This window comes from Anopheles merus, chromosome 2R (assembly GCF_017562075.2).
Source record: "Anopheles merus strain MAF chromosome 2R, AmerM5.1, whole genome shotgun sequence".
NCBI classification, from domain to species: domain Eukaryota; kingdom Metazoa; phylum Arthropoda; class Insecta; order Diptera; family Culicidae; genus Anopheles; species Anopheles merus.
This window is the reverse complement of record NC_054082.1, coordinates 9,542,898-9,566,492: the sequence shown is the minus strand read 5'-3', so window position 1 is coordinate 9,566,492 and position 23,595 is coordinate 9,542,898. Positions and strand designations below refer to the sequence as shown.

The following is a 23,595-nucleotide window of genomic DNA, read 5'->3' as shown; positions in this document are numbered from 1 at the left end:
CACTGGCGGCGTTGAAGCGTGAATTTTTCATCTTCTGGGAGAGCTTTTGTTTCCGCACGCCGTGTATAACATCGGTGGAAGTTATGAGGCCACACAGCTGAAGAGAAAAGGAACGAGAACGACAAACTGGGAGCTTTAACGCACACACAGTAGTGCCAAAACGTAGCAATGAAAATTATGAGAAATATTCAAATATTTACAACTACTATACTATGAACCCTTACATCAATACTGCTCGGTACAATTGCAATGACATTAAAATGTTTTATATGAAAAAAAAAAAATACAAAAGCACGATACGCGTTCTGTGCAAATGGTACAACATTTTAATAACTCGGAAGATTACCACCGCTGACGACACTTTGCTATCCAGGATGATCTACGCCACTACATTTTTCATTTTAGCAACACCTTCACCACTATTACCGCCGCTGCCCTATCAGAAACTAGGTCAACCGGATGAACAAACCGAAAACGTAAGTATGATGCACCCCAAATCGACAGAGTGATGATATCGGGAACGATGCATTGGCACCGACGCTCTACCATTGCATTTGCTAAGCACTTCTCGGCTTAAGTGCGGCTACATTCGAGTGGTGCAATATTGCAAGCGATTCGGGAAATATTGTGGGCTTAAAAAGCACCAGTAATATTGCACTCCGATAAAGTTGCTCCTAGGGAGGTGCCGCTCTTTGCATTTCGCTCCTGTACGCTGTGGGCATATTGATGCAGAGAAAAATAACTGGCCAACAATAATTGGACGAGTTTAACACAGTTTTAAATTTTAAATATTGCTAAGAGTTATTCTAAATAAATCAAGTTTTACAGTATGAAGCCGGCTTTTCTAAATTATGCATTCAAATGCTTATTGATATACTTACATCCAGCAAGCTTTTCAGCGTAATGTCCGTATACGCAGGGCGCGTAAGATAGACGATCGTTTCCAGTGCGTTGATTGCGAAGGTTGTGTTGTCCTTGGCCATCTTAACCGTGTCGTGCAGCATGTAGAGGGCAGTCACATTCGGTCGATGGGGCGGCTGCTCGAAGATTTGCTCCAGTTCCGACAGGACCACCTTCGACTTAAGGTTATGCTTTACCATTTCCGTCTGTGAAAGCAAACGTGTGGGGAAAAGTGTTAATTTAATTAATATAGCCACCGCACGGGAAGAATTCAGTTGGTCAACTGTTGATCGACAAGCAAGGGAAAGGGCTTCGTTTAGCGATATGCTGGTACCTTCCAATGACACAATGTTCAACACGCTCTTTGCCGCTTAACTTGCTGCGGGCGACGCAAAGACAGAAGGGTATTGTCTCCACGGCGATCGGTTTTAAGTGGATACGATTAAGTGGTGAGTAAATAATTCCCGGATGCTGATGTTCTCTTACTTGGGTAGATCACGAAGAATTGAAGAAGAAAAAAACATCTGAATAGAGATGCTAAGTGTGTTTGACATGTTTGACCACAACGTGAAACCGGTCAAGGGATAGTCAAAAGGGTTGCCGTTAACGCATCATTCTGTTCCCTACAAGTCGATAGAGGATCATGTAAAGTTCATCATTCCAACTCGAACGAGCATTAGAGGATCATATCAATTAATTCAGATCATTGGAAATATGATGTATCACAACATGCTCTTTTACGAGTAACATATTAGTAATAAATAATTTGAAAGAATTGTTACTATTATAAGATTTGGGAGTTATTGCAGTACATTGCCTAAAGGTACTCCAAATAGTGTGTCCACGATGCTTGATCGCATCGCGGTCACATTGCGATGTGGCAACTGCTGTCTATAGTCGGATAAATAGATACATTAGTCTAAGCTTCCAGAGTGAAAAATAAAACGGGGGACTGCAACGAAACGGGGTACGCAAAGTATGCCGTAACCGCGTTTGCAACCGCACCATGATTAATGTTAAACGTAAAGGAACAGATCGTTTCACTCGCTTCGTCTCTGTCTCTCTAGAGACAAATCTCGCACCATTTAACCACAATCCCCTTCTGTCCCTGGCAAAGATCGACAGAAATGAATGGTAGTATATCAACCAGCCAAATCTTGTTTCTTGGAGCTTGCAAAAGTACAAGACACCGCGCGAAACCCGTTTATATGTCCGCGGAATCTTTTCAAATAAACTAAATCCTATCTCTACTACATGAAGACATATTTCAACTACGCTGATGGTGTCTCTCGAACCAAGCATGCATTTCGAGTCGAATGCAAGGCATCGAACTAACAAATAACAACAACAAGAAACCCTTCCCCTCTCAGACATTCCGCACTTACCTGATTCCGCACGTTCAGTATCAGCTGCTCGATCTTGCGGCCCGAGCCGAAGATCTGCAGCACCCCATTGTGCAGATCGTCGTTGCCGTACAGGCCGAGACCGATCGCCGCACAGCAGATGATGGCGAAAAAGATCAGCGTGCACTTTTGGCAGCCGTGCGACTTCGGTTTGCGCGGCTTCCGATCGCAGCAGCGCGTCAGCAGATACAGCAGCAGAAACACGAGCGAAATGATCAGCAGCGCGGCCGGTATGGACGCCAGTATGCCAAGGCTCTGTAAAAAGAGAAGAAGAAGAAGAAACAGTGGTGAAATTATGATCCATTTGAGCGGGTGATTTGATTTGTTGGGCCACAGCCATTGTGCGGCGCGTGAAACCCCTACACAACCAGCCGCACATCAGATATTTATTTGCAAGTGTCATTTTTCTTTAACGCTTTTCAATGAAACAGGTCCATCGAGCGTGTAAGTGATTCAACCCCACGGGCGAAATCAAACCACGTTCGCCCTTCCCGCAGTCCCCAGCATGGTTGAGCATGCTAACGAGCAATAAACTATGCAAAATTACATTTCCCCACCGTAGTCTGCCGTACCGTACCGACCTTACCCCTTTTCTGCAACAACACAACAGGCAAGACGGACCGTGCTTGTCGGGGGAAGTTTTACAGGAGGCCCCCGGGTACTGGGAAGAACGTTCCGCTCCAGCGTGGCTCGTCGAGTAGAACCGACGGCAGCTGCCGCAAGGCGAAACACCATCGGGCTGTTCCGGGTACTGTTCCCACTCCGGCTCGCTCCTTTTCTGCTTGGGGTACGTGGCAAAAAAGCAATCGAAAGCGGTGTCTGTAATTCGTCGGTAAGGAAGCGGAGAGTGTACAGCACACACCACCGATACGGGGTGGGCTCCCGAGGACCGAAGCAGTTCCTTCAAGTGCAGCAAAGCAAAGCCCGGGCAAAAGACGCTTAAGTGAACCCTCAGACACAGTTTCATCCAATTGCAACTGCACCACCACCCGCTCACAACCGAAGAACCGACGTGGGACACACCTTGTGCATGAATATGACGAGGACAAATCAGGACAAATTATTCATATGCCTCCTGTGCGCTGCGGGGCAAAAGGGCATGGCGGGTTCCACGGTGCTACCCTAGAATGGGTCCCGCAGCCGACTCTCCTCCTCCTCCTGCACACAATGGTGGTTTATTTTCGTGTCATTTTCGCGGCATACGCTATTTGCTCTGCGGGCCCAGCTGGTAATGGTTCTCCTCCTTCTTCTGTGCGCGCGGGTTCCTTCCGATGCCATTACACACCGGAAGTTGTATGAATGGGACCGCGAGTCCAATTGGCGGATTTTGTGTTGTTACCGTACACGTACATAAGTGTGTGTGTGAGTGTGCATATTAAAGCCACGATTCATCGCGCACCGGATGTCTATTACTGCAAGAACGCTCGACTTGCGCATACAGCGAGCAGGCGCTCACGACTACCTAATCTTTCCTGCTGAATTATTGAAGCCATTAAAATAAGAAGAAAACCCGCTGTGCATACACTTTCTACACTCCGGTGTGTGTGTGTGTGTGTGTCTTGCGAGACATTTTGGTTTGGATCAAACAGAAGCGCAGCGCGCTATTGCCCGACCGAACGGCCAGAATGGTTGTTTTTAATGGCAGTAAAACATAAAAATACTTCGCCCGGAAGCCGAAGTTTGTCGATTCTTGATGATGAGCAGAAACCATAAAACTTTCATCATTTGCCGGTGGGTGGCAAGGTAGAGGAGAGGTTTGCCCGAATTTCCCGTGTTAATGCCGGCGAGCGCTTTCGCATGCGTCTAAGTAGAGCTTCCAAGAAGCCCAAAACTTCTGTTTTAGGGGCAGTAGTTTTGCGGTGGGGGAAGCAATGTGTAGCCGCGCCCCGTTCTCTGCACCGCATCGGTGGTGACCCGAATATGCCCCCGTAAATGAAAACACCTACCGTCCCGCCCCGAAGCGCTACCTGCACAACCTTTGAAAGGCAAGATATACCGGAACTCACGAAACGACACCGGAGCACGATGACGAAGGGCGAAACTTAATCCTTAGTTTCCTTAATTGAACTTTCCAACTACCGCTTGCAGGGCAACGGTTTGCGGATTTGGCCCAAAGACACCCTGTTCTGTTCCTTTTCCTCTCTCCCTCACTCTATTGCACACCTTGCTGGATTTGGTCAAACATTTTACCGTGAGATGGGAAGGAGCAGGTTGGCGGTTTAATTATGCTTTAAACTAATGCTCCTGCACGCGATGAATGTTATGCCTTAATTTATGCACACATTTTTCTCGTACTTTGCTGGACAGGCGTTTTTTTCCCCCCTACTGCTTGAATGGTGGCGACAAACGGTCGCAAATCGAGCGCTCGCATTGCTTTACAAAGCGCGACCACGCAAGAATGTCACAGCTGAGAGCTGGAAATGGGCCACAAATGGCTGTTTATAAGCCACCTGCAACACGTGATATCTAGGCACTGTTCCGGATGACAATATTTGGAACATACAAATTGTGCTTCACTTCCAGTGTACAAGCAAAAGAGGAATCAAGTTGGAAACTTGCAAATTTCTCCCAGATTCGCACACAATGTGTAATGCAGTCGGTAGGTAAGAAATGAACCCAAAATGCTACACATACACACACACACACACACACACACACACACACACACACACACACACACACACACACACACACACACACACACTGCTGAATAACCTGTTGGCCCCTCAGCGAGAGGTTTTTGCGAAGGATGGCCCGCGGACACACGACGCTCACGTATGGGGCTTCCATTTAGTTTTCGATGACCTAATCAGCTAAAGCTTAGCCCACCGCTGAAAGTCCGACGATAGGTCGGCCACAACAAACTCCAAGGGATGGGAGAGCGCCTGCTGCGGCAGGGAAGGGCTGAAATTCTTCAGCTCATTCCAATCCATGGCGCACGGCCAAATACCTTTATGCAAGCCGGGCAGGCGCTAACGAAGGCAGCCATTTTCATTGGTGGCAGAGTGCGATCAGAACACGACCCAGCCAAACTGCCCATCATGAGGGATAATAAAAAAGCTAATTGCATCGCATTCCGGAAACGTTCCGTGTCTCATTGAGATATGGGCGGAAATCACGTCTAGCAAACCAAATAGAGAAAAAGAAAGGTGGTGTGGGTAGGGCTGGAGTGTGTGCTGTGGTGGGTGCCAGTCGGTGAAGAAAATTAATTATTAAACCCAAGAATAATAATGAATCGTTCGTTAGGGTTGAATGTAATTATAGCATAATGCTGCCTCCACCGATTCGTTAGACGACGACGAGCCTATTCCTACTGTTTCTGTATCTGGTATGGTCCTCTTCTCGTCCATCCATCCGCTTCCGTCGCCCCAGACAAATGGTACAAATTCATTGAACAAGAACGGCTAGATTTAATATGTAGAATCGAGAGCCACACACACACAATGGCAAGATGTCATACAGCGGGTTTGTGATAGCGCACATAATTAATTCCAGCATCCTTGCAGACAATATTACTTCCACACAGAATGGATATGCATACAACAAAAAATAAACGCCTGGAAGGCATTGGTGGACATGTGGATATATGTTCAAGGGAGACAGTAGGATCGATTCTTCCCATGTCGGAAATCCGATATTCAGACAAATAAGAGACACTGGAGTAGAACAAGCGACAAGCGAGTCGCGGCTTGCAGCACTCACAGGGTTGGGGCTGAATGCAATGCAGGAAGTTACGGGGAAACAAGGCGCAGGCCCTGCATTTGCAAGTCCACAAATGCATTGAAGATGATGGGAAAACAGGGTATTGGAAGGTAGGAAAGCGAATTAAATACGCTTCCTGTCGATTGCAGCCGGAGAACAATGGTAAAGAGAGAGGGCATGAAAAAAAAATGCTTCCAGTTGGCAAGTTTAGTGATGTCCTGTTATCACAATCCGCTTCCGCCGTTACATTCCTCCAGCACGTTGTGTCAGGACATTGTACACCATTCGCATACGGGGGCTATGCATTCCACTGCCTTTGTTAACATTGACAATAGTTAGGAGAGGATTGCAAAAAAAAAAAAAAAAGAATTGCAAAAGAAGCCGAGTTGAGTTGAGTGTTGTGGAGATGCGGCACTCCACCGGAGCTCTTCCAGACACCAAAACAAGGGTCAGAGGGAGAGATGTAGTTTATTTATAGCAGAGTGTCTATTTTTCCTGGCCCCCTCGGGTCGGAAGTTCCCGTTGCATCACGCCCATCCAGATGACAGTAGGTGAGGGTAGTAGTGCCACATTTGAATGGGTTTGTTGCACTCGACTGGAATCCCTGGTTGGGATGCTTGGACGATTGCAATAGAGACGCGGCAGTACTTGCATGCACCGTACCATGAATGGGGAAAAAGTGAATTTCTCCCGTTAATTGGCTTTTCCCTATTTGCGTGGAAAGAAGCTGAGTGATCAAAAGTTAGCATAGCAAAGCTTTACTACACTTAAAAAGCTTTTTTTTAATATGTGTTTTTCGCGTTCTTATAATGATAAAAAGTGTTGATGCAGGACCTTATGAAAATTGCACAGGAATCATGGTCAAAATGATTGAGATATAGTAAAATTAAATGTATAAATAATATAGTAATCATATATACATACACATTGGAGAACTAATGGCACATTGATAAAATATGATTTGGAATGCGACACATCCAATGTATTTGCACTTTCCCTTTCTCAGCTCCTCGACCACTACGCCGATGCGTCATCAGATCTCGCAGATGCGCCATCAGATGCGTCCAATGAATCATCCCCTTTATGCCATTTCCTTTGTCTTGTGAGCAAAAAGACGGTGATTCAGCCCATCAAGGAATGCTTTTTATGTACATGATTCAAACTTCACCTTGAAACCAGAAACGACAGGAGTACAACGTCAGTCACACCGCAGCAGATGGAAGACGGTTTTACTCCCTCAACATTCATCCTCTTTTTAAGGGTATGCAAATTGACTTCAATTGAAGGTTTGACAAATTTCAAACTCCCACGCGGTTCTTGAAATACGTTTTCTTTTTCTTTTCCCTCTTCAATCCTGGTCTTGCTGTGGGACATATTTTTATCAGTCAGCCGTGACAAAACCGTCCAATCAATGTCAAGGCAACCAATTCAAACGCAGGCACACATCGAACGAAGACAAGCGTAGCGCAGTGTGCCGTAGAGAGCACGAAGGGAAAATGGTGTTGAATTAGAATTTTCCGGTTTTTATTTTTGTGGCCCACTACTATAGAACAACAGCTGTGTTATTTTTGCACCGTCGTTTACACATCTCGCTGTGTCGTGCCCAAATAATACGTCATCGGTTTTGAGTACGGTCATATTTTTCTTGTGGTGGATATTAATTCTCGAAGAAAAACAACGAATAGCCAAGAATATAAAGAAAGAAAGGGGGAAAATTAGCGTTTCCAAATGACGATAGCCCTTTTTATAATTACTAGTAGTTCTCTTAATCAACGAAAAAGCGACTGAGCATTTTGTTGTTCCATGTCTCGCATGAAACGCAATGACTTTGTTCAGTGCTAGCCTATGCAAAAGGGTTACAAAATAAATGCAGTACACGCCCATCCTCGTGATAGCTTTCCATGTCTGTGATTGAACACAATGTTCTCCCTTGCTATGAAATCATAACCCATCACCATGCTGCTATACCCCTCCGATGTGTGTTGACAGGTCGTTCAAGCTGTGCACAAAATCATTAGCCGTATACCAAATATTACCACCCTCAATTGCAAACAAACCACACAACTACTACTGCTGCTGCTGATGGAGCGCTGAGGGTTGATTTTTCGCTACAAAAATAGCTGCTCACAATCCAACTTCGGCGTGATTTGGAAGGAGGCGAATAAAAAAACACATCCATCCATCCATCCATTAAAAACTATGTTTATCAGCTCGTTGTTGAACTCGCGTAAATACTTGATGAAGCCAAACAGCAATAACTCATATGGTGGATATATCATTCAACCCCCATTGAATCGGGTACAGGGCGTACAGAGCTATGCTTGCCACACACTCAGGCCGGGTTGGTTTTTCGCTCGCCGTTGAAAATGATGGAAATATGAAATTAGATCCATCGCCACCAAGAACGGCACTTCACACAGACGGGAAACATGTTTCTGTCGGACAAGTGCTGCGTGAGGCTCGCCGGTCGGTCGGAGCTTGTGCTGATGATAGTATCAATTACGGTGCAGAGCTGAACATTGGCATTGGATAGAATCACCTTTTGACAGAACCACAATTGCATCGGTCATTTTCGTTGTGGTTTGCGTGTTTTTTTTTTTTTTTTTAGATATTCAATCCTAGCTTTGAAAACAATGTAAATTCTAATACATTTTTGGCAGCATTAGCATTAGTAACCATTATTAGCAGTAGGGATTATTGTACCAGTGTCAGTGTACATTTTGGCAATACATCATGGCCTATTCCGGCAAAAGCCACTTAAACTTTGGTGCCTTTTTCGGGCTCTGGAACTATTTCCCAGAACATTTATCCATTGCTACAATATCCAGCACACGCGTAACGTGATTAATCAATCCATTCAAACTCTCTCGGCATTCAAACTCCTAGCCCGAGTGTGTCTCAATCTTCCATTACCTTTATTTAAAGGCCATTGATCAATCACCATCCCGGAAAGAAAGTCCTGTGCCAGCGTTCATGCGTCCAGTTGGCACCGTTTCCCCCACTGCCGCACTTCTGCACAACTTTCCGCCGCTGCTTACGTAATTCAATCTTCTTCTAGATTGGATTTCACTCAGAAACGAGCATGAAGTGTACTGTTCAACCTGGAGAGCTCCCTGCGAGAACTTTGACCTTCGCTAAGACTTGCTACAATTTATCACATCCAAGACGTTCTACAGCAAGCGCCTATCCCGAACAGTGCAAAGAAAAAAGTGAAATCAGTCTGCACAATCTCTCGTGAGGAGGTAAATCTGGCAATTTGTTCTCGAGCTGTTAGGTGAAAGTAACAAAACAAATAGAATAGATATTGCAATCCCGATACCCGATATCTCTTCTTCGATAATTTAAATTGAATACTATCTCTAGTGGCAAATCTATTTCCCGTTTTAGTAGGGCAGCCAAAAAAAAAAAAAAACAGGTTAAGTGAGTGGATGATTACTTTTAAATGTTGAAGCCAAATGGCAGTATTACAACAAGAACTATATGAAAACCCGTTACAAAGTGTACTCTGGCACGGAAATGAGTTTTCAACGAGCGATTCACTTGAACCATTCATTACCAGCACACAGTCGCTGGGAAAATTGCTGACATTTCCATGAGTACAGTTTCATTTCGTGCCATTCGTCTGATTGTCGATCTGATTTCTTTTTTTTTTTTTTTTGCTGTCCCATGTACGTTCGTTTCGAGACAAATCTTTCCAATTGCTGGTGGACGCAGCGGCAGGAGCAGCAAGAAGGTGCATTATTTCCTAAATTCCATTTATCGTTAAATGTTACTCTGCTAGTATCGCACGATGCTGTACGCATTTTGAGAACGTATTATCTTCGATTCAGCAATATCGAAGTAATCATTTTAGATTGTACGCCAGCCAGCGTCCCCTATAATATCTTGAAACAGATCGTGAAGCTTGAACAAAACGCCCCAGGACTCATACCCAGGAAGCAAGACAATCGATTATTACAGATCACTTGTAAAGATTGTATTTGCTAGAAAGGAAGCCATGTTTTACGGCTTCCGGATGTAAATCCCAATCTTTCATTACAGCAAGCACTTTCTTGTCGCCAAGAATAACAAGGCCTTGGTCGCTACGCTGTTGGATAACACAGTTCCTTGTCGCTCACTTTCGCCCAGTCGCTAGTTCTTTTTTGGGTCGTAGAGATTATTAAATTCAATTGATTTCCTTACGAGGAAAGTTAACTTCCGGCCAATTATAATTCAGTTGCAACCGTGCCCATGGAACCCATTTTTAATTGAATCACCAGTAGCTTTAAACCCGAACCATTTACGATCAGCCAATGTGAAGTATTTAAATAAAGGTAATTGAATTCCAAAAGCAGTACGGCCTCCGAGTCCGTCTTATTATCGTTCAACACTTGATGTCTTGATCTCAACAACAGAGCGAACATCGCATGGAGAAAGATGGAACGAACGGGTTGTTCCGCTGGAATGCATTACCCTTTCAAATGCTTACTGGAGAGTTCGCAGAATCGTACCACCACCCAGGGTGGTTGTCAACTCGGGCGGCCTCTCGCAACACATGCCCGATTAGAGAAGGGATACTGTTACCGATGTACGCTGCAAGGCAACAGGCATCACGCCACAAACTTATCAATTTACTGATCTGTAAGAGGACATGGGAAGAATTCATAAATCGAAGAAACACCCTCTTCAAGCACCCAACAAGCGTGTAGTAGCGTTTGAGCGGTTGGAAATGGGTGGAATACCCCGCGCGGCAGGAACCCGCCATCGATGGAATATCAATTGCAGAAAGTCCGCAACGGTTGAAGCAGGAAACGGAAGCAGTAGGCTAACCTGAAAATGGGTTTCACGAAAATACAAAACCAACAACCGTACAAACAGAGCCGGCGGATTTAATTCCACATTCCAGTCAAGTGAGTCTGTGGCGCTTTCTGCCGCTCCACTCTCGCCACCAGTCACACCGTTGGGCGATGCAATTTGACCACGCGACAGCACACCAATATCTGTTGTATGTTGATTCGCTGGAGAAGCTAAAAAACGCAAACCAACAAGGGGTGTCTCGGTAATGAGCGTCAGCGCGTCTTGAAACAGAGACACTTTGCTACATCGATATCATATTCCGGCCGTTGTCTCCACCCAGATTCTGGTGACCAGAGCCATAAATGGAGGAAGGGCTAAGGAAAGGAAAAAAGGAGGGCACAGAGCAGCCGAATGAAGTTGACAAACTTGCTCCAAGGTCGTGAAACAAAGTTGGCCAGAAACGCAACGGACCCAAGTGAGCGATTTGCGCTGGCGAGAAAGTGAGCTTGATTTACTACTTGTTGATGTCGTTGGCGTTAGGGCTAATGGTGCTGGTGATGACGATGATGACAAACAATGTCGATATCGCGAAATGGTATCGTTCTCGAGTATGATCGATAAAGCGACACTACCGCAAAGGGAGGGAGGGAAGGAAGCGTCGGCCGCTGCAAGCGGAGCAACATTAAACGCCGAAGGACGGACACCGCCAGTACGGCATATGGAAGGTCGTTAACAGCTTACGGGGGACACACTTTGATAATCGTTTTTGGATGTTTTTTGTTGTTGCTTCTCTTCTGTCTCGCTTCGAATTTGATTTTTGCTTCTTTTTGTTGCGATCGGGGGCGAAATATGTTAAAGGGTGGTTTTAGCAACAAAATGACTGTTGCTGGCCCATTCCCAGCGTAGGGAACTTGTTTCCAATCAGTTGTTGCTCGCGTTTTATTTTTAAACTGTCCATTAAAACAGACTGCCGCGTGCGGCACGAGATATTATCGATGTGAATTATCGGTATTCAATTTTAATGTTGAGTGTTCTTTGCAATGTTTATGCAGCTGAGAAATGGTATATAAAACCAGAACTAAGGAAAGTTTACTATGAGCCCATTCTTTATACTTTTCAAAACGTTCAACCTATTTGAATCTGTAAACGAAATGCAAGGTGGTATTGCTGTCTGCTTCGTCTGCTTTGCAAATACAGCTGCTTGTTTGATTTTTCAATCTTATCGCCACGCAAACATGCGTTTTAACCGAACTCCAGTCCATTCTGGAAGGGCATTGCATCAGATACTCCTTTGCTTTACGTGATCCTCAGTACCAATACCAATACCATGAAATTTGTTTATCACGCTTCTTTGGTGGTTTGGTAAAACATTTCTCTTTATTTGGTCAATGATTACCACAGAGAAAAACCACACAGCAAAAATATTTGCTGGATAACAATATGAGATAAAAAACGTTTCTTCCCAAGGTAAAAAGTCAACTTCCGCACTGGCGAATATCGACCCCACCGGCCACTGCCGCACACGTTAGTCTCTCAACAGGTTTGACTACACCTCATGCTCACAGCTTTATAAACATTGCCCTTTCGATAGTGCTTCGTCTGCGTAGGTACCTTGTTTAAGTTTGCCGTTATTGAGTTCGGCTCATGTTTCAACAAATCATAAATCATAGCACCAGTCTTGTTGCCGAGACTGTTTGGGCAGAAGTGTTTTATGTCTAGCATAATGATGGATTGTAAAATGGTACACCATCGCGGTTTGGTCGCGGTTCCATGCAAAACCGGGCACTGTTCTTCAATTACTCCTTCGTCATGCGATTTTTAGGCCTTACCTAAAAGAGAAAATGAAAAGGACAAAAAAGCGAACCATAAGCATTGCTTGTTTTATTCATTGTATTTGTAGAGCGTTGAAACTCTTTTTCTACAGATATGAGTCATTAGTAACTAGAGTGGAGTGGTGGTGCTCAACACTACTTCTCGCTGTGTATAGAGTGAGGTTTCATATTGACATCTTTATTTTACAACTGTGGGGCCTGTTTGACCTACGACTGCAATTATGTTGTCGACGAATTATGACCCGTAGGGGTCACTTTCCCTTTCCATCACACCTTCATCATCCATCATTCTCGCAATCACGCTCGCACACACACATACCGATGCAGAGGGAGCTGTAAAATTTAGCACCAACGAAGCAAAAGGTGACTGAAGCGCGGTCAGGTCATAAAGTGAAATATGGTTAGCGGTCGTATGTGACTTTTTGGGACCAATATTCGTGATTTTATCTCTTTTTTGTCTTATATCTTTGCAAACCATCGTTCATAGTTCGTTTTATTTGTATCAATAATATAATTCGCCCAATCGAGAGTATGTGCTGTGAATTGCCATTTAACATTCTACAAAATTGAATATGTTATGCTTCAGCAAAAAAGTACACACATACACATTTTTATCGCACCGGAAGCCCAGACACCTCGACAGATTTGTGACAAATTGAGCAGGAATGAAGAGGAATAAGAAGAAAAACAGCTCTACATAACGAACCATGCAAACAAACACGTACAACCGTGCTCTCCACGATGATGGAGGTCTTGTGGTCTCACCACCAGCAAATACACAAGAACGCAACCAGCTACGGGAGGTGACGATTAGATATAGCTGTATGTGACTTTGGGTCAAAAAAAAAAAACAAGTAAAAAGAAAAATTGTCTTCATTCTCGACACACTCTTGGCTCAGCATTACCACCAGACGGAGGAAAAAATACCTTTGCTTTGGCACTGGCTCTCAGCCTTTTGTGTGTGTGTGTGTGTGTGTGTTCACTCTTACTTTTTTGCCCCCACACGCGGCGTCCCAATCGGCGGTCGATTTGACAATTTCGTTTGCTCTTGCCTACATACAAACCCCACCAGCAAAGATACACGCTGCGCGCAGTGTCTCCTCCCCGGAGTGTGCATACCAGAGATACATTATTGAGAGAGGAAATGGAATTTATGAATATTTATGCTGCCGGTTTTTATGCTGCTTACGCGTTCGACGCTTCGACGCAACCGGTTCCTCTCTACACCACCACACGGGTGCATGCATGTATGTATGTAGTATGCTCGCAGCTTGTCCGTGCTCTCCGTCTCTCGCACTCTCTACATAACACGGCCACACAGCATACACACAAACACAACCAGAGAGAGAGACACACACACACACGTTTTCTGGCTTCGAAAAGTCAATGTTTTGCTTTGCTGGCCGAGATTTACAGTCACATTTTACCAGATCCAGAGCCTCGCCTCCTCGTTTCACCGCTCCACGCAGCTGTAGTTGAGCGCCCTTTTTGCCTACGCATCGCCCATCGCAACGGCCAACGCCTCCCAAGCGCGATGGGATGGAATGGGAAATGGGACGAAAATTATGTCTCTGCCTGCCTGCCTGCATCATGCTGCACAAGACTGCGAACGTTTTAATGCTTAGCTGCACACCAGACGGAGAGCACACACCAGTCCAGCGGGAGAGGGGCAACAAGAGCACCCGAAAGCTTTGCACCCGTGTGCATGTATGGTCCATGTGCCATACTCTTTTTGGTTTGGGTTTACCGGCAAGAAAAGAGACCCTCGCGCCATGGCAGGAAGCCGAGACTTTGCATGCAGCCGTTTCGTTCCTTCTAGCGCTCAAACGGATGATGTACGGTTTCCGGTGGGAAAAAAAAGATGAAGATGAGAATGATTTGATATTCGAAACAATATCGCGCTGGTGGCCCGCCAGCTCCAACATTGAGTTATGTGTTTTTGCTTTTACAAGTGCGTTAGATGAAAATGGAATTAATGTTGCACTTGCGATTTTGTTCGATGTTTGTTAGATTATTTCAAAACTATTTGCCTGCCTGCGAAGTAAATACATGCAGGCGAAGTTTTGAACATCTGCTTGCCACAAACAGCGTAACAGTGTGTGACTCACAGGACAGCAAACCCCCTCGCTATACACATAATTTGACGGATCAGTCGAAGGCTACGGCACCGCCATCTAAAGTGGAAAAAGGGTTTGCCCACAGATTTATGAAGAGTGACACATTTCTTTATTTAACCGTGGCGTAAATAAATCATACCCCAAACCAAAACAAACTACACTCCACTCGCCGTTCAAGCGGAGCGGAGCAAAAAACACTAAAAGAACCCTCCTCTGGTAGGTTCATAACCCGTACGCACCGAAGATAAATAAAATAATGCTTTATCGTTAACTGCACGGTCCCAGAGCTCTGCAGAGACCGATAATCTCGGGTGAGCTCGCACTCATGCACAAGGGCACACACTTTAACGTCTTCCAACAGTTACAGCTCCGGCTGTGCCCTAAAAACACAGACCGTCGATTTGCTGCCCTGCGCGCCTGTTGTTGCCCATTTCCCGAATCAAGCGCTCAAACGTGAAGCAGTGTGAGCGGGCGGCCCTCGCGGTATGGTATATCTAGTGAATTGGATCTTCCAGCAAATCGAATAAAATCATAAATTTCGTTCAACGCTGGACCCGAGCGAGGCCGGCTTCGCGCTGGGATGGGCGTGCGGCGAGTGGGCGACATAAGCGCCCAGCCAGCACACGGTGACATCTGACTACTGGGGGACGACTGGCTGGACGGGTGCAAAAGTGGTAAACAACAGCGGTTGACCATGTTGACGACTGAACGCACTAACTCAATTTCTTCTAATTTATGTGCAATCACGCTTTGTTTGAAGCCGGTTCCTCGCTGCAATCGTTGCAGCGAGCGTTTGCGTTGCAGTGTGAGAAGCATGGGTATGGAATGTTTGGTAGAAACAGACGATACTGACAACTGCACTTCATCGCGATGCACGACAAAACGAAAGAATCGCACAACGCCAGTTGTGTGGCAGAGTTTTGTGGTTGCCCTGGACGTGTTCGATGCTCCAATGTTGTGTGTGTGTGTGTGAGAGAGAGAGAGAGAACAAGTATGAAAGAGAGCGGAAGCGAACACGAAACGGGAACGAACGATGGTCGACGTTCTGCTTCCTGGTGAACCAGGCCCGTCCCGTTGACGTCATCAGCGCACAGGCAGTGACGTAAACAAGGATATTCCCAGTCAGCACACCCTGGGCTGGTAGCTAGGGACCAGGAAACTAGGTTAAATCACACTTTCAAGGCAACCGATCAGGGGCTCGTTTCGGAGATTTTTGGAAAACGTAAGCGGTTCTATCTTTCCATCTATCCCTTTGTCTCTACCACCACTCTATCTCCGAACAAAAAGCCAAGGACTTTGAGCAGGCAACACATTGTGGAATGACGTAGAAAGTGATGCTGTAATTGCGATGCAGCGTGCAAAACCTAACAACGCTTTGTCTGTGTTACGTTTAACGGTTGAAAAAAAGTGAACAAATGCCAAGCGTATAAGGGTACACAACACACCCTGCGGCTTCGGCAGGAGACCAACGCTTGGGTACGAGTCCCTTGAAAGTTGTAACGCAGCAAGACAATTTCCTTTAAGTGCATTTCGGACCGATTACACTGCGGGAGATGAGCGAGAGTGTGTGTGAGTGTGTGTGTGTAAACAATTAGAAGATCTTTCTGCCACACCCTCTTTCGACAACCTTCGAGATGAGATTGTTTCAAGCACTATCGAACCCTCTCAGTAGGAACACTTCAAAGTTCTTATCTTCCAGTGTTATTTGCTTGAATTTGTTAATTTTTGTTTGGAATTCGATTGTATTGGTCAGTGATGATTAAAGTATTTTTACAATTTGTAGATTGTCTTAGTCCCATATTGTATTACCACGTTTAAAACTATCTCTTCGACTTCCACTGAGAACAGACGGTCTCAGAGATCGGATTAAAATACTTCCTCATTCTAGAGTTTGCTCCGCTCCAGGCTCTTCCTCTTCATCAACGATACTCCTCATGAAACCAATACGTACAGACCCTTAAAACATATTTTCATCCACGACCGGCATGGAACTGGCTTCTCCCATTTCAATCGTACTCGAAACCACTGTTGATTTGTTTCGGTGTCTGCATTCGCAGTTCAATAAACTTTCTCTTCACGGGCAACACAAACCAGCCCACGCGTGTTTGACGCCCACGGAATGGCTCTAAATGCACTCAACTGGCCCTTGGCCCTCCGCTGCCTGCGCCGGACGAACACTCCGGTTCGATTGCTTCTCCTTTGCTGGAAAACCGCATATACCGGACCAGAGTATTCCGTTGGTCCGTGCCGTCCAGACGTCCAGAACGGTTGGTTTTGTTTATTGGAGCATCGAGACAGCTCGAGGTCTAACCTGTCGTGATGGCGACTGGAACGGATGCTTCCCGTAATACTCGAAGAAGAGTTTTCGAGTGCACACACAGCCCGGGACGTCTGTAAAGTTTTAACCAGATGTTACCTCGAACACGTTCCTTCCCTTCCTGTCGATTGGATGCACTTGAGCGTACGCTAGCGAGCGGTGGAGAAAAACACGCTTGCATACGATTCATACTGGTACGAGCAAACTTCAGCTTGACATTCTTCCTGGCGCAATTATCAAATGGGCCTTGATTTCACAAACTACTTTGTAGAATGAACAGCCCATAAAAATGGTCCCCATTAAGCAACAGGATTTGAAACGCAAATACCACAGTGTGATTCATTGGAGGTGCAACGAACGTGAATTCACCAGCAATCGGAAGAAAGATACCGTTGTAAGGAGTGCATATCTCGGAGCTGATGTAAGAATGCAACAAACAAGATAAGACTGTGGGGGTTTTGGTGAGGTTAGCGTACGAGCTACACATTTAAACATTTACCTTCATATATCGTACGACCGTTGCTTACATCTTTGTATGGCGATAACAGGCATTGTAGAGAAATTTATATAGTTGGGGACGCTACCCGTATTTATGTATGTCGCAAGACATGCTTATAAAAGCTTATGATACTCCATCTGTGTTGACCTTTGACTATAACGAGGACTTCGGTAATGTTTGACAATAATATAATGCAATAGGAAAAGGACTGTAGCTAATTTAGAGTTAAGAGTTCATAATCTCATTTCTCCGCAAACAGTTCTTCAGATACTACTATGATAAGCAGTATTCAGTATCAAATATCATTTATTTGGAAATGCAGGTTTCGTATTATGCCATACTTCACATAGTAATGCTACAGTTAATTATACCATGGAAGCGAATGAGCTGTATTAGCACTCGTTTCTCTAGAAATAATTAACAGCAGGGTGTAAATTGAACCACACCGATCAACGGAAATGAGTGGAATGCAAATTAATATCAAATAAGCGTGTATCGCAGGCTTCAATGGAAAACAAGCAGCAACAACACACAAATACCTCGAAGTAACACGAATCAGAAGAAAGTGGAGCTGTTGCTGCGTTATTGTGCAAATGTTCCCAGGTCAAGGCAAACGTAATCCTACCGAATGGGTTGCGCTTAGTCTTATGCTCAATTGCTCCGTGTCGCCCAATCATCCAATTGCTCCGCCAAATAGGACCTCGAAAAAGAATTCCCTTCGAAGGACTGTTGCATGCGAGACCAACCGTGCGAAGCTAGAATGCCAACGGAAAACGACCAAAATCAGACCAGCAGGCAAATATGGTAACGGGTTTTTACGGGTTTCGAGTTTGAGATTGCGGAGCTCAAAAGCGGCGACCGACATCAAATAGAATTCGTGTTTCCGTGCGTCCCCAAACGCGTCTAGTAGGAGGCAAGCGGTAGAGCGCAATGAAAATTGCCGTTTCTGACCTCGATGCAAGTGAAGCACGGGTGGTGTGGTATCGGCTTACGACGTCGGATCATCTCCCGTGCTAGGCGGTGTGAGGACAGCGTGAAGTGTGGTGGACGCATAGAGAGAGAGAGAGACTGTGTGTAAATCCACCCAATCACGCCGAGCTGCAAGAGGAACAGTTCAAGAGAAACGAGTTTTCAAAGATCTAGGTTAGGTTCAACAGTCGAGCCCGGGCCGAGGACTGCGCGTGTGGATAGGCGCAAGCATACGGCGGCGGCGTCTACACATCTAGTCAATTAATGCTACACCTTTCGCGACTGGCTGGTGAACTTTGAACCCTCGGCGAATCCGCTTCAAGGTGGTGGCGTTCTCTCCGTCCACCGAGAACGACGAGCTTGAACGACCTGAAAGTGCCACCGCACAAGACATTCGTGGAGGGTTTGTTCTTCCGTACACGTCGTCGTACACACAGACACACACACACACACACTAGCGGCAAAATAAACAAACATGGAGGAGTGCAAAATGTACATAAATATTTGATATACTGTTTAGCCCCGAGCCAAGCATCCAGCCCGCTGCTCGGCCGCCTTGCTGTGTGCAGTGCAGCGGCAGCAATGGCGACAGCAACGATGGTGTCTAGTGGGGGTTTCTATCCTCCCTCCCAACGAGCACGGGAATGAATGGTCGGTAAACATTGGAAATAAGACGACGGAGCAATTTACGCTGATATTGTAGCTCAATTACTGAAGTTTCGTTTTTGAGACGGAAAAACCTGCCTATCCGTTGGGTGGAGAGTTTGCAGTGGAGGATAGTGGGGATCTAAAAATAAACGAACGAAGGCAAAACATGCCACGTGATCCACGAGCCCCCACCAGCACGGGCTTCGCTGGAGAAGAGAACTTTTCCCCCCGGCGCGACTTTAATGCTGTTTTATGCTCCCCGAGAGCCACTCCCCAGCCACTCGTTTTCCATTACTGCATGACTAGGCAGGGAGGCTACACACTGCCTTTCCTTGTCCAAAGCGCACGCCTTTGCTCTTTCCGTCTAACTCTTTCGTACCTTGCTCCACATCACACTCCATCCCGGTGTGTTGTTTGTAATATCGCCAGATTCGACATTAACATTTTCTGATTAATTACCGTTAGCCGGGGGAGGATCTACCAGATTCACGCACACAGACACACTGGCAGCATATCTCATGCTGGGTGTGTGAGTGTTGTTGAAGTGCTCCAGTTCGAACGAGAATCAACGAACCCGAAACATAACAATTTCCTCCCCTGCCGTGCCAATGGCATGGGCGACCAACGCGTACTGACGACCAACTTCCGGTCGCGAGCGAATAAGCGAGCGTTCGAACCTCCGGCACGACATCGCCGCAACCGTGTTTCAACCATCATTAACCCAACCACCGGCATGCTGAAGAGTTTAATCTTTTTTTAGGGGGTTTTACTGCCCTATCTTCCACCAACTCCACACACACACCGGCGGTTCTTTTGTAAGCAATTTGATCGAGGTGTCCAAAAATTGACCGCTCCATTGGCAACGTCGAGTAACTGGGTTTTTTGCGGAAATTAATATTTATAAGAACGAAATTATTTTTACTTCGTTTCGTTCCGTTTTCCATCTGCCCTTGCTAGCTGGCGAATGCTGGCGCACAGGGGCACTGTGCTCATACCACTAAGCTCGGGAGAAAAGCGCCAGCGCCAAAACCAAAAAAAAAAAAAATCCCAGCATTATACGACCGTTACGCATGAGAACGAAAGGCCGCACTTTCCCACCGGGACACAGAAGAACCCGTTACCTGCGATCGGGTTGCGGGTTATTGAACGCACCGGGCACGCAATTGAGGTGGGCGTAGTGGAATGATATTGGCATATTTGGCGTGAAAAAAAGAAAGAAGTAAAATAAAAACTTCCACCGAAGATACGTTCCCATTTCCCTTGGCAACATGATGCGAGTAGCAACGTTACGCTTGACAATGGTTGCTGAGCGGACGGCGGTACCGGAGCGGGTGTTGTTACGTTGTTACGCTAGAACACTTTGCGCGGTTGGGTCCGCTTCCATAATCCGGACTAAATTGAGATGAATGATCCCTTTTTTTAAAAGGTGCGGCGTAAACGAGGGGGGTGAGCAACGAGTTGCCATAAGGAAGACGGGAACATGGAAGTAAAAGTAGCACAAGCCGAAAGCCCTTTTTGCGATTGAATGGATTGTCAATTTCAAAAACAACGAAGCAATACGACTGGGTTTAGGAAATTGGGAACTTTGCACAGTCGTTGTGGGATTCCCTCGCATGGGGATTTTGCCGCACACTGGAGCCAAATCTGGTGGGGGATAATTGGGGTACACTATCGAGCAGGAGACAAGCGTTGCCTTTTTCGTGAGCGTTATCAAAGGCTTAAAAAATGTCATTCTATTAAGTTGTAACTATACTCTACGTGTACACCACAGCACATTGCTTTATGCATTGTTCAAAAAATCGTTGTTCGTTAGGGAAACTGCAATCAACGCATAGGAAAGTAATTTCTACACGAGACAAAAGGCCAATCCCACCATCAGCACCTCAACCCGCTCTGCGGTATGTTCGAACAACGTAAAGGCCACGCAAAGCCTTCGGGGTCTGGCGGCTTAATGGAAGTGAAAGTGGACTTTAATGCATCAACACCTAAGGGGGGCTAAGCGCCATGGGGAGATGATCATACGGAGGAGCAGCAAAAACCAATCACACATGAAAACAAGGTGCAGGGAAACAACAAGGGATTATGCTTGCGTGTTTAACGGCAAACGCGTTTGTCAGCCTCTTAACGATATCGCACCGAAAGGCGAATGTTACGAAACTAATGTACCAAGCAAGAGGGGGAAAACAATAACAGTCGATCACCGTGGTTTATGAACGATGCTTAATTATGTACAAATAAGTTTGTCGCCCAGCGTTGAACCGTTTGTTCAGTGCAGCTCCGTCGCACAATTAAACACAAAACACGACAGACGGCGGCTTTTGCTGTAAGTATAGCGGGACATAAGAGCGGCAACATTAAACTGCGATTGACGTCAGCTACGGTTAGGAATGGACGTAACCAAACATCGCACTGTCACCAGGGTGTAATACCGCATAAAGACGCGTTAAACTTTGACACAGAAGTTGTTTTCTTTTTCTTTCTAAAACGTGCGGAACAACCGTGATGTTTGGCTACTGCGGTTGTTAGCTGTGCAAAAAAAAAACAAAGTCGCGGGCAAAATACCAAAACACTAGAATGAGCATGTTCTTAGAAGCTCAAACACCTCAAATGTGTAGCAAAAACTGGTTTGTAGATTTAAAAATGGATTTTGTTTAGAATGATTTACCTAAATATAAGCCAAACATTTGAAAACTACGATCAAATGTGCTTCGTACAAAGCCACAGATTGACATAATGGATAGATTCATCAAACGCTCCGCTCGAAAAGATGAAAAGAGATCCCCGTGTTTTGTTTTGCATGCCGCCACTAAGGTAAACACGGTTCTGCCATTGCCAGCATAATTCTCTTCTTTCCTCCATCTTTCCCTACTAACCGCCTACATTCCAATTGAGTGAAGGGAGTGAAAAAGAAACACACACACACAAACACCTTTTCAACATTGCCCAAAACATTCAGCATAGCACATCTGGCTGGGTGCAGCCGCAAAGCATGTAAAAGCATTTGCTCGTTGAGGCTTCGGATACAGAGCAGCTGAAAGCATACCGCCACTATACGCAAACACCAAACCGTTAGATGTCGCCCCAACTTTCTGCAGCCGCAACCATTCGTCGGTTGAGCTGTGCGAGATAGAGTAAAAGCAACATTAGGGAAAGGGGTTGGCTTTTTTTGTTGTGCTGTTATTCTGTCTTTTCCATCTCCAAACAACTCTTGCGGAAGTGTCGCACGTGTTGGAGGAAGAAAATAACGCGCAGGCAAGATGTACAAAGTTTTGTCAGTGAAGAAATGTACCAATGGACGTAGCCAGCAACCAGCAACCAACAGCAAAAAAGGCGCACACACAAGAGTTTCTCTCGAAAGTTGCTGGCTCATTTGCTGATGAGGGAAGATAATGCACGCAAGATGCTGAAAGACACACACATGTCCGTACGGGATATATTGGGGGAAGGGTACGCTGACAGTGACGCTGACAGATGCTTTTTTGGAACTAAGCAAACGAGTGTACATGATTTTGGTTGTTGTTTTACTTCTCACTCCTCTTCCACATTAATGAATGCCTAAACACCAAATGTAAGTGGTTTTATAAATAATTAAAATTATTCCATCAGATGTTTCACAAATGCGTGACATGTGTGTAACCAAGTTTCCCTACGAATTTAGCAAAAAAACACATAAATGAATGCAATTTTGCACCACAAGATTTGGTTTCGGGGCTACTATTGCCTCCCAACGGTGATTCATAAAACAAAATCGAAAAAGAATTGCCTTGTTCTTTGTTCCAACAAGCTGTGCCGTTTTCACAAACATATGCCAGTAATTAGGACCATTATGTGGGATTATGTGCAGGAGAAGAAATAGAAAACACGTCCGTTTAGCGTACAAACACTGTACGCGACGTTACTCGCGCATTTACGGTAACAATGCGCAGTTACACAGGCGCACTTTCGATGGCTACACACCATTAGACTGTGCGTGAAATGTATTAAACTTCCCGCGATTGTACGATTGTGCGGTTAGACAGTGCGGGAATCATATTGAAACCTCGAGGGAGCACCTTGGGTACGCAGCGCAACAAGCACCCAACAAAGCACGTGCGGAGTGTGAAGTGACCTATTATGCAGTTTTAAAATCGTATTAGTATTATGCTTACTTCGGTGACGCCAAAGGGGGGAAAACAAAGGCATCTAGCGTTCGGTGATTAAACGCTCATGTAGCGCCATCACACGGAGTAATAATGCATGGCTGGCGTTTTGTTTGTTGTTTTTTTTTGCTGTGTGAGTGTTCAAACGACTGATAATCAATGTCGTGTGACCCTTGCATGGAGTGTTGTTTTTTTATGATGCCTGACAGTGCCAACCAGTGTCAGCTGTTGGACAACGATAAGAATGTTGAAAAATGCAAATTAAAAACAGCACTTATCACGGCACAAATCAT

General features: G+C 45.5%; 1 protein-coding gene across 3 annotated transcripts in view; it reads right to left on the bottom strand.

The window, feature by feature from the left end:
• LOC121603511 (protein tweety-2-like) overlaps positions 1 to 23,595 on the bottom strand; it is a 44,785-nt gene that overhangs the window by 13,294 nt on the left and 7,896 nt on the right. For all 3 annotated transcript variants that reach the window (XM_041932347.1, XM_041932346.1, XM_041932348.1), the window contains exons 3-4: positions 2,286 to 2,558; positions 882 to 1,106 (exon numbers count right to left, since the gene is read on the bottom strand). In XM_041932347.1, coding sequence (XP_041788281.1) covers positions 882 to 1,106; positions 2,286 to 2,558 — 498 coding nt within the window. The remainder of the gene's footprint in view (positions 1 to 881; positions 1,107 to 2,285; positions 2,559 to 23,595) is intronic.